This window comes from Toxorhynchites rutilus, chromosome 3 (assembly GCF_029784135.1).
Source record: "Toxorhynchites rutilus septentrionalis strain SRP chromosome 3, ASM2978413v1, whole genome shotgun sequence".
Classification (NCBI taxonomy): domain Eukaryota; kingdom Metazoa; phylum Arthropoda; class Insecta; order Diptera; family Culicidae; genus Toxorhynchites; species Toxorhynchites rutilus.
This window is the reverse complement of record NC_073746.1, coordinates 134403056-134415743: the sequence shown is the minus strand read 5'-3', so window position 1 is coordinate 134415743 and position 12688 is coordinate 134403056. Positions and strand designations below refer to the sequence as shown.

Genomic DNA, 12688 nt, shown 5'->3' with positions numbered 1-12688 from the left:
CATATCTTAATCCAGAATCAGACATACCCTCGACTGGTCCTGCAATGAGCTGCGGTAACACGAGTTGCGTTGAAACAGCGGAGTGGTTGTGTTGGACTGCGTGTACCGTGGATTGTGTCCTACGGTATTGATCGTGTTCCGGTAGGCCGAGGCATTACTGATTGTGTTGTAATGCAAATCATGTTCATTCCTCCGTAGCGGTGGTGGACTTTCCGATGTTTTTGTAACTCCTAGCGACGATGCGCGTTTCTTTTTGACGCGAAATGTTTTAAATTCCCTGGTTGAGGAGAAAGAGGGCGAGAAAAAACATACAAGTTACATAAGTAAATGTGTTTCCTTATCAGTTACATGTCGGTAGTGAGTGATTTCATTGATTAGTGTTACCGATGTTGATATAAATGGGGTGCGCTTAACGCAAGTTCATCGAGCGTCACTTCAATTCAATTTACCTCCACAAGTGCTCGCAGAGTACGGAGCTCATGCGGTGCATTTGATAAGCCATAAAATTGACTAGCACACGCCAGACAAAGCGATCTAGTTGATCTTTGCACTGCCAATATATTATTCGTTGTACCCATTCATTTATTTATCCCCGGTTGTTGCGCGATTCTTGCATATTCTTCACAAGTACCTTTTAATTGAACTTAATCGAATTCCTCATACGGTCTTCTGGAATATCGCTGTGAGGAGATCACATGAAGACAAGTGAGCGATTGGGAACGATAAGGCCGAGATGAGAACATCTCCCTGATAAGAATTTTCTGTTCTGTTGTTTTTGTTGTGGCAATAGTATTTTAGCCAACATAGGAGATGTACTTGACAACCGTGGATTAAGCCCACAATTTGAATGAAAAATGAACTTGAAAGTAATTGTGAGTAACATGATAAGTTTTGATATTTTTATCTTCAACCTTCGTTAATTTGAATGGGATTTGATTTCTTTTAAGAATCAATAAAAGCTGAGGTAATACCGTATGTATCATACAGCACAAATGCGTCATTAGGTTGCCATTGTGTCATCTTTCTTACCAATGAAAGCTATTATTGGACATGACTCCAATGATAATTCAAAATTGCTGCATATTAATAATATTAGGCTGTCAAAAAAGACCTGCGGTATTTTTTTTGAATTTTCATTTGTTCATAAAGTTAGTTACAATCATTTGTTTTAAGTCAAATATGCGCCGTTTTGTTCGATGACTTGTTCCCAACGAGATGCCAACTTCATAAAGGGTGTGTCACATCAAATTGCATCACGGAAAAAAACGCTGTAGAAATTCGCCCAGTAGACCGATCATTTTGAACATTTTAGACAGTAAAATAAAAACTATTAAACAACTTTTGGCATTTTCTTTTTATTCATACTTCGAGCCCAAGCCCGTATGCTCGCACCTTCCTCTTTACCCCAACCATAAGGTTCTGTACAACGTCAGGTTGTAGTTTTTTTTGAACAGAAATTCATTTTCTCTTGAAGTCCGCCTCCGATTTGACAACTTTTGGGTTCTTCCGGAGGGCCTGCTTCATAATCGCCCAATATTTCTCTATTGGGCGAAGCTCCGGCGCGTTGGGCGGGTTCATTTCCTTTGGCACGAAGGTGACCCCGTTGGCTTCGTATCACTCCAACACGTCCTTTGAATAGTGGCACGAAGCGAGATCCGGCCAGAAGATGGTCGGGCCCTCGTGCTGCTTCAATAGTGGTAGTAAGCGCTTCTGTAGGCACTCCTTAAGGTAAACCTGCCCGTTTACCGTGCCGGTCATCACGAAGCGGGCGCTCCGCTTTCCGCAAGAGCAGATCGCTTGCCACACCATGTACTTTTTGGCAAACTTGGATAGTTTCTGCTTGCGAGTCTCCCCCGGAACGCTGAATTTGTCCTCTGCGGAGAAGAACAACAGGCCCGGCAGCTGACGAAAGTCCGCTTTGACGTAGGTTTCGTCGTCCATTACCAGGCAATGCGGCTTCGTCAGCATTTCGGTGTACAGCTTCCGGGCTCGCGTCTTCCCCACCATGTTTTGCCTTTCGTCGCGGTTAGGAGCCTTCTGAACCTTGTATGTACGCAGGCCCTCCCGCTGACAAATTCAGCTTATTGGCGACATCCCGGACCGAACTTCTCGGATCACGTCTAAACTGCTTAACTACGCGCTTGTGATCTTTTTCACTGACGGAGCATCCATTTTTGCCGTTCTTCACCTTCCGGTCGATGGTTAGGTTCTCTAAGTATCGTTTTAGTACTCTGCTGACCGTGGATTGGACGATTCCCAGCATCTTACCGATGTCCCGATGTGACAACTCCGGATTCTCGAAATGAGTGCACAGGATTAATTCACGACGCTCTTTTTCGTTCGACGACATTTTTCCAAATTTACGAAAAATTGACAATGAAGCATGGCCAACGTGATCTATACACTCTTATATGATTATAAGCGAAAGCTGAAGATATTATTCCTAAAAATTAAATTAAAAAAAGTTAAAAAAAAACACACCCTTTAATACCCCTATTATAGAAGCTCGCTTCCTTATTGGCAAAAAACTCGGATAGCCAATTTTCACAGGCCTCTTCTGACTACCTAGCTTGTTCGCCATGGACAAAAACAGGTGGTAGTCACTTGGTGCAAGGTCCGGACTATACGGCGGATGCAAAAGAACCTCCCATCCGAGCTCCCGGAGCTGTTGGAGCGTCACCAAAGAAGTGTGTGGCCTGGCGTTGTCCTGATGGAAGACAATGCGGCCTCTGTTTATCAAAGATGGCCTCTTCTTCATGAGTGCTATCTTCAAGCGGTCCAGATGTTGGCAGTACAGGTCCTAATTGAGCGTTTGGCCATAGGGAAGCAGCTCATAGTAGATTATTCCTTGACAATCCCACCAAACACACAGCAGAACCTTCCTGGCCGTTAATGAGGGCTTGGCCACCGTCTGAGCCGCCTCAGCGGGCTTCGACCACGACCGTTTGCGCTTCACGTTGTCGTAAGTGACCCACTTTTCATCGCCAGGCACCATCCGCTTCAGAAACGGGTCGATTTTGTTGCGATTCAGCAGCGATTCACATGCGTCGATACGGTCAAAGATGTTTTTTTTGCGTCAACGTGTGTGGCACCCATACATCGAGCTTCTTTGTGAATCCAAGCTTCTTCAAATGGTTAATAACGGTTTGATGACTTATCCCCAGCTCTTGGCCGATGCTACGGCTGCTACTATGCCGGTCTTTCTCGGCTAATTCAGCGATTTTGTCGCAATTTTCGACGACAGGCCTTCCGGAGCGTGGCGCATCTTCGACGACCTCTACACCAGAACGAAAACGTTGAAACCATCGTTGTGCGGTGGAAATGGAAACTGTATCGGTTCCATAAACTGCACAAATTTTATTAGCAGCTTGAGATGCATTTTTGCCTTTGTCATAGTAGTACTGTAAAATATGTCGGATTTTCTCTTTATTTTGCTCCATATTTGCGACACTATAACTCACGAACGACTTAACCAAACAAAACACTGTAGCGCGCAAAAATACCTTTCCAACAAGCTATAGTATGACTCGATACAAGGAATACAACTAGAACTACGCGCTTACAACGACACCTCGCGGAAATACCGCAGGACTTTTTTGATAGCCTAATATATCATCGGCATTGGTCGTTTATTGTTCATATACCCATCATTTGAGTTACGCTACCCAACTCGTCAAATGTTCTTCATTCTTGCAAATTATTCTCAAAATATGTTCGACCACAGCTATTCGTGATAGCAAATAAGGTCTGGCAATTTGATGTCTATTGATGCCCTTGCGAAAAATGCGGTCCTCTGAAACTAAATCCTCAAGATTGTATTTTTTTATAAACCGGTTCTGCAACGTCAAACCGTTCATCAGAACATCATGGTTGCTTTCGTTTTCATTTTTATATTTGTGTTGATAATCAGGTCGTATTCGACCTGGTAGTTTTTATTCAATTCTGATGTTTCTAGTGTTTTTAATTGTTCACAACAAGACTTTGAATTCATTATTCGATATATGCTTTAGTATAAGACTCAGGTTTTGTTGCATCAGAAATTGTACGAAACTTAATGTGCGTGCTGATTTTTAGGGAAAAATAAAACCATCATTATTATAGGCAGCTTGAAAAAATCCATGCCAAATTCCAGTTTAGTTGTTCAGTTTCTCGTCGAAAAACTGATCGAGCAGCTTTTTGTAATGTTGAAATAGTAGAGGAGAATTTTGCAGATACTTGAACAAGCGACAATCTGAAGGTGCAATATTAAGGGCAATTAATGGTGGTTCATTTCGTTTACCCCGTTTGTGTTTACCCTCAACATTGTGGTAAATATTCAATTTTTCATCATCTTTCACGATATTAAAGCCAATAATCTTGTTTGAAAAAATATTAAACATAGAAAAAAAGCGGATTTTGTATTCGTAATTCCTGTTTTTATTGTTTTTCATAGTTTACGTGGTTTCGGGACGAAGGGCACCATATTTTTTATATTTTTTCTTAAAAGCTGAGTTTTTTTACACAACTTTTCTTTTCGATTTTATGTTATGATTTTTCAAAGTTTTCATGATTTCAGTTTTCGTTTAGTATTCCTATGCGACTGGACTACATCTATGCGACTAGAATCCAATTTTAACGCAAGTGTGGTATTTTTTCGAAGAAGACAATTGGCTTCAAATTGGTATAGTGTTAATCTGAATCTACCTAGTAGTTTGAATGTTATAATTTTTTTAAACAAGTCATTTTAGGAAAGAAGGGAAAAATGATTTTTCAAACCTTAGGTTAAGATATTTGAATTCGATTTTTTCAATTTTTTTTTTGTTTCAAGCAACAAAACCACGTGAATAATCGATTTTTTTGTGGACATCTCTACTGAAGAGTTACTTCTTAAATTTTGCTAAATATCAGAATGATTAAATAAGCGAACTTGCGAAATAAAAATAAAAACGAGGATTAGAATCTTCGGTAAGATATGATATACAGATATCAGTACATTTTTCCGGATAAGCTAGAATTTCCTAGATTTATCTGACGCTTTCAATAAGAAAACTAAGGAATATAATCTGTCTGAAACAAGGAAAATATTAGGTTGCCCCATAAGTTTCTTCCGCGCCACGTGGAAGTGATACTAAGTGACTGTATTTATATAAACATGCAGGCCGGTCTCTCATCCGATTATGGCATCAATTTCAGTCGTCTCAGAGCTCTTAGAAAGTATGTTTCGTTGATGATAAAGTCGTCTCATTTTTTTATGCAGAGTTCAATATGGAGAGCCGAATTTGCGGCATGTTATGCTTCATCGCATTAGAAATTAAAAATTTTGCACAATCAAAACACGAACAGTTTTCAAAGTAGAATTGAAATCCCAAAAAAACACAAATACACCTCGTTGATTCAACCGGACGCTAGGGGTACAGAAATACTTAACTTGTTTACGTTATGCCTTGCTTGTACCTGAAGTCGGTATCTTTATGTTTCGAAAATTCAAAAAAAAACGATGTTCCACAAAATTGGTCAAAAATAGTTTTACCATCTTGTACTCATTTTTCGAATTTTCTACATGATTTCTATTTGGTATGAAAAAATAAAAAAAAATTAAATAAAAAATACATAATGTAGGTATTGTAAGTTAAAGTTTTTTTTCGTAAATAAAAAAAAGAGTACTGATTTTTTTCTCAGTGTATATTTTTTTCACGTTTAAACATCAATGCTCTTTAACTCTTTCTAAGATACTATTTCGGTACGACTTATAGTTTCTGAGGTATAAATTATCAAAATTACACTTGAGTCACAAAATTCCCAATTGCTGTGGAAAACTCATTTTTCCTCCAACCCGAACGGAATACAAAATTCCATTCGAATTAAAAACACATGTTTTTGAAATCTGCATTTTTAGGACGATTTCATTTGGAATTGCTCATAAAAAGGATCCTTTCATAAAGAGACTTGCAACTGGAGACGAGACTTGGATTTTATACTGAAATGTGCATCGAAAACGTACTTGGTCTGAAGAAAATAGACCTTCAACTGTTACGAAGCCTGGACTTCATCCGAAGAAGGTTATTTTGTGCATTTGGTGGGATTCGAAAGGTGGAGCTCCTTTCTCAATTGAGAGCCACTTCCTAGACCTCGCTCCATCTGATTATTAGCTATTCTGCCGTTCTACGCATAGTTGTCCCATGTTACAAAATCAGCAATTGAGAAAAACGCAATCAAAGTTTTCTCGCATATTTGTCTACCAAATGCTTTAAGCATTTCAATTTAGCAATACACCGGGTTTTTTTATAAGGACTATACTATTGTTTAATGAAATGTGATGAGATCCCCTTACTGAATCAATCAAGCTTGATTACGGGCTTAAAAATTCATTGTAGTACTGTTATGTCTAGAATATCAACATGGGACAATTGAACTTGAAGTTGTTTTTTGATATACTGGGAACAAACTTTTTTTTTTGGTGTTTTTCCGAAAGATTTTGCATAGAAACACCGTTTTATGAAGAAATGAGTGATCTGCAACACCTTCGCAGAATGTAAATCTCATTGTTATTAGACATTCGCTAACAAGGTGTAAACGTATTCTGTTAAACTTTTTCTTATTTGTTTGAAAATTAGTTCGTTCTTCCAAACCAGAAATGAATGCATTAGCCCTGCCGAAAGTCTGACATGAAATTTTTGAACCGATACATTCAATATGGATCTACAAAAAAATACATGGTGGGACAGTTATGCATGGAATATCAACATGGGACAATTGAGCTTAATGTTGTTTTTTTAAAAGCTGGGAACAAACTATATGTTTTTTTGTGTTTTTCCGTAAGATTATGCATAAAAATAACGTTTTATGAAGAAAAGTGAAAATCGTCAAAAAGTAACATGGGACAACTATGTGTAGAACGGCAGCTTTTCCTTTAGCATTAGCATTAGCATTGAGCAAGTTGCACAATATCGCAGGTGGTACGATTTCAGAACTGTTACGTCAAAAGCTCGCCTCCATCCGTTGCTGATGATTGGTAATATCTCTGAAGGCATGCTTTCTCCAACAGTTAAGAATTGTCCTGGCCACGTCCTTGCAACTGCTGAGGAAAGGGGAGGAATGTTAGTTCGACATTTACTTAAGAGAGATGCAGAGAACTCTATGACCTCTCATAAATGTCTTGGGAATTTAGGAATGTGTTAGTAGGGAAGGTGAGCCATAGGATACACTCAGCCGGTGTTACTGGTGCAAGTTATTATTACTATTACTATTACTATTACTATTACTATTACTATTACTATTACTATTACTATTACTATTACTATTACTATTACTATTACTATTACTATTACTATTACTATTACTATTACTATTACTATTACTATTACTATTACTATTACTATTACTATTACTATTACTATTACTATTACTATTACTATTACTATTACTATTACTATTACTATTACTATTACTATTACTATTACTATTACTATTACTATTACTATTACTATTACTATTACTATTACTATTACTATTACTATTACTATTACTATTACTATTACTATTACTATTACTATTACTATTACTATTACTATTACTATTACTATTACTATTACTATTACTATTACTATTACTATTACTATTACTATTACTATTACTATTACTATTACTATTACTATTACTATTACTATTACTATTACTATTACTATTACTATTACTATTACTATTACTATTACTATTACTATTACTATTACTATTACTATTACTATTACTATTACTATTACTATTACTATTACTATTACTATTACTATTACTATTACTATTACTATTACTATTACTATTACTATTACTATTACTATTACTATTACTATTACTATTACTATTACTATTACTATTACTATTACTATTACTATTACTATTACTATTACTATTACTATCACTATTACTATTACTATCACTATGACTATGGGTCCAATTTCAGAAAACGAGACGAGCAGACGAGCGCGAGACGACGAGACGACGAGACGAATTGACTATGGCTATGATTATGACTATGACTATGACTATGACTATTACTAATACAATTATAATTACTCTTACTATTAATAATAATATTTAGATTTTAATTACTTAGATTTTAAGACTTTTTCAGATTTTTAGAGTTTTAAATTTTTAAATATTTGGATTTTTAGATCATTAGATTCTTAGATTTTTAGATCTTCAGATTTTTTAATTTTTTTTATTGGCAGACTTATCTCACTTCTTAACTAGGCGAACCTAGCCAGAATTTTCACCTGCCCCCGGGCTTCTGAATGCCAAAGGGGGACTAGGCTCTGCGGAATGCACGTATCTGCATGCTCGTGCTGTTTTAGTCCTGACCGAGGAATTGTCGGACAATCGCGCAGGTGCTAAGGATGACCGACTTTTGGATGCCGGCCAATTCCTTCTCGATGTTCAACACCTTTAGCGCTTCCAGAAGTGTCTTCGGGATAATTCCAGTTCCAGAGAGAACGACTGGAACAATTCTTGGGACCTCCCTTAGCCCCCACAGTTCCTTGAGCTCCACGGCCAATGGTCGGTACTTGCAGATTTTGCGACCGTGGGTCTCCTCCAGATTCTGGTTCAGTGGAATAGCGACATCGATGATGGTGACTTTGCGGTCGCTCTTGTCGTAAACCATTATATCTGGGCGGTTGTGGTGGATCGAGAGGTCGGTCAGAACAGTGCGATCCCAGTACAGCTTGAAACGGTCATTTTCCAGGACAGGTGCAAGCAGGTACCGGTAGTTTGGTACTTTGTCTTCCAGTAGAGCACATTGGAGCGCCAGTTGTCGATGAACAATACGGGCCACGTTGTTGTGGCGCTCGGTGTAGGCTGCGTTGGCCAAAACGGGACAACCTCCCATAATGTGCTCTATGTTTTCACCTGGTTGATGGCACATCCGGCAAATGTCATCAACGTCTTGATGCCAGACGTACCGCCTGCAGTTTCTCGTCGGCATTATCCTGTCCTGGATGGCTATCATGTCGGCTTCTACTACTGAAGAGAGTTCACCACGCGTTAGCCACAGATTAGATGCGGCCTTGTCGACGTGTGGCCGATCCAGTTGATGGGGGTGGGCACCATGCACTGCCTTCTGCTTCCAAGCTGCAATCTTCTCCTCCACTGTCTGCAGATTGCAGTTGAGTTGGTACTCCGCTTGCGCCAAGTGCAGAGCGCTGTATCCTCTGTCGGCGGCGCAGACAGCCCGGTATAGCGCGTTTTGGTTGGCGCGTTCTGCGAAGTACTCGCGCAGTTGTCGTACCTGGGCAACACACAGTGCAGAAATGTCGACGATTCCAAGTCCCCCTTCTTTGCGTGGTAGTGAAACTCTCTCCAGTGCCGATTGAGGATGGTGCATTCCGGCCTCTTTGAATGCTTTCCTCATCCTCCTCTCAAGGTCCTCTAGGTTAGTTTTGCTCCATTTGACTACACCAAAACTGAAGGTCAGCAGGGGAACCGCGAATGTGTTGATCGCGCGTACCTTGTTCCCCGCGTTGAGGAAAGTCCTCAGGACACAGTTCACTCGACTCAAGAACTTGTCTCGCAGCTCCGTCTTGATGTCGGAGTGGCGAATCCCGGTGAGCTGTCGGAATCCAAGATATTTATAGGATTCGCCACGAACCATGTCTCTTATAAACTCGCCGTCATAGACCTCGTAGCCTCCGGATTCGGTAAGTTGTCCTTTCAGCAGGTGGACACAGCGACACTTGTCGAGGCCGAACTCCATACAGATGTCCCTGCTTATGTCTTCGACAACCCGGATAGCTACACCTAGACGCTGACGTGAATCAGCGTAGACCTTGAGATCGTCCATGTAAAAGGTATGGGTCACTTCTTCGTGGGCGCCGTCGCCATACCTTATTTTATAGCCATGACCGTTTCTATTGAGCGTCCTACTGAGGGGGTTCAGTGCCAGACAAAACCAAAGCGGGCTGAAAGAGTCGCCTTGGAATATCCCCCTCTTTATCTGCAGCGTTCTAGACTGCAACACATTTTCCCCATCACTGAGGTGCAGAGACGTACTCCACTGCCTCATCGCATGCTGCAGGAACCTAACGACGACGGGATCAATTTTGTAGAGCTCCAATACCCGGACGAGAAACGAGTGAGGTATGGAGTCATAAGCCTTCCTGTAATCGATGTAGGCCATACTTAGGTTCCGCTGGTTATATACCGCCTGGCCGACTATGGCTGCGTCGATGATGGCCTGGTCTTTGCAGCCATGCGTATTTTTCCTGCATCCTTTCTGCTCTTCTGCGATGATGTGATGCTGTTCGCAGTGAGCAGAAACTTTGGCGGTAATTATGCTGCTCAGTATTTTGTACAGACTCGATAGGCACGTTATCGGTCTGTACTTTGATGGGTTCAATGTGTTGCTGTCTTTCGGGAGGAGGAAGGTGACGCCACGGGTGGCGAATTCAGGAAGGTTGTGTGGGTCACGTAGCACCTTGTTGAAGCACTCAGCTATCTTTGGATGTGCGACGGTCAGCTTCTTGTGCCAAAAGTTCTGGACACCATCGGGGCCCGGTGCTGCCCAGTTCCTCAGGTACCGCGAGGCTTCGCGGACATCGTTCTCTCCGACGATGATAGCTGGCATCTCTCCAATTTCACCACAACTCTCCTCCTCCCGTCTTAACCACATTTGCCCGTCGCGATGTTCTACTGGGGTCTCCCAAATACCAGCCCAGAAGTTCGTCACATCGCTAATATCTGGCAAACCTTCGCGGTAGTCGGGCTTCTCGTCGCTAATGTGGTCGTAGAACGCCTTTTCGTTATCTCTGAACATCCGATTTTGTTCCTGGCGCTTTGCAGAGTCAGAGTAACGTTTCAGCCGTTTAGTTAGGACGCTCAATTGCTGTACCAGTGTGTCGAGTTTTTCCGTCAGCTGGTGAGCTCCCAGCTGGCGAAGTTCAGTAGGCCGCACGATCACAGCAACTTGACGACATAATTTCGCCGATCTGCTGCCTCTTTTGTACGCCATCAGTCCTCCAATTGCGGCGCGCTTGTTTAGGATCCGTTGCTCCAATCTCCTTCGCCATGGAGGCTCACGCCTTTCACGGAGATGTTGGAGCAGTCCGCCTCTTGGCCTAATACGGTATCCTAAACTTTTGGCGGTCGCCACAGCAGCACAGTAAACTTTCAGTTGCAGCTCCTCCATGTTCTCAGCATCAACCAAGTGCAGCGGAAGAACGTGCTCGTTCATGAGCTTTACTGCACTTGTCAGCCTGCGGGAATGCTGCAACTTCGGGATCCTGGGGCGCGACAAAGGGTCCGTGTCGCGGAACTGTGAGATCGCCTCGTCGTAATGGAAGACCAGATCGCGTAGTAGTTGTTGATCTGGCTGTGGATCTTCCGGCTCAGGGGGTTGTTGTACTGTGGCCTCCACTGGTGCTGATTCGCGTGCCCCACTCGCGAATGAATTGCTCAGCCGTACTGAACTTCGTCTCGACACATCGCTTGCTCTGCTTGTTCTGAGGCTTAGTTCTCTCTGCACCTGCTGCTTGATCTCGTCGACTTGCGTTTGGGAGAGCATATTGTTGCGTACAATCGCTCTACGCCTCGCGTTCATCGCGTTTTGGTCAAGCCTCCCGACGAACTCTGGATACGCTTCCTCGAACATTGCGAGTATTCGAGGGCGACCGCTCATGTCCGTCTCCAAAGCAGTGCAGATGTAATAGGCGCGGATCACGAATTCATTCATTTCATGTGTCCACATGATCCGTCGCCTAGTAGTACCCACAAGTGTGGACGACTGTCGTCTGACAGTCGCAACACGCCTCGTAGGCGCAGCGTTTCGTTGGTGATGTCGATGGCTGCTGTTTCCGTGTGGCGGTAGCTCTTCGGGTTGAACCCGGCTGGTGGCCCGCTCTTGCACATCACCCTCCAGCCGCTGGCCGCTCGCTCTTACGCCCGTTCCAGGACCAGCTCCAGTTCGGGGACCCTCCTCGGGCGATCGCATTCTGAGTATTCTTCGTGAACGTAGCTCCATTTTCTGGGTGTATCTCCTTTGCCCGGGAGACAGCGGGTTGGCAAGGCCTCCATGACCCGGGAGGCCTTCCCCGGGAGAGATATAGCGCTCTGACTCGCTCGCACCCCCTCACTTAGCCACTTTCGACACCCGTTCTCGGAGCCAAGACCAGGTGTGTGTTTCCAGTTCACGCCCGATCTAAAAATGTCGTCATATGATCTTCGTGGAGGCGTGAGATAGGAACATTTGAGACCAACAGGTAGGCTCCTACCCTAGTGTTGATCCCCATTTGAGAACCATTAATTTTAATTTTTATATTTTTAGATTTTTAAATTTTTAGAGAATTTTTTTTTCTAGAGCTTGCCACTCATAATGCATTCAAGGCGTGTTATTTGGCATAGAAATCTCAACTAAGTACTAAAATGACGCAAGTAATACCACGTTGAGACGGCGAAGTTCCTCTAGGAACGTTAGTGCCATTGAAGAAGAAGAAGATATTTGTATTTTAAGACTTCTATATCTTAGATTTTAAATTTTTTAGATTTTTAGATTTTTAGATTTTTAGATTTTTAGATTTTTAGATTTTTAGATTTTTAGATTTTTAGATTTTTAGATTTTTAGATTTTTAGATTTTTAGATTTTTAGATTTTTAGATTTTTAGATTTTTAGATTTTTAGATTTTTAGATTTTTAAATTTTTAGATTTTAGATTTCTAGATTTTTA

General features: G+C 41.6%; 1 protein-coding gene across 6 annotated transcripts in view; it reads right to left on the bottom strand.

Moving 5' to 3' along the window:
• The window catches only part of LOC129775712 (uncharacterized), a 63532-nt gene that overhangs the window by 9351 nt on the left and 41493 nt on the right, over window positions 1–12688 (bottom strand). For all 6 annotated transcript variants that reach the window (XM_055780744.1, XM_055780745.1, XM_055780746.1 and 3 more), the window contains one exon: window positions 28–277. In XM_055780744.1, coding sequence (XP_055636719.1) covers window positions 28–277 — 250 coding nt within the window. The remainder of the gene's footprint in view (window positions 1–27; window positions 278–12688) is intronic.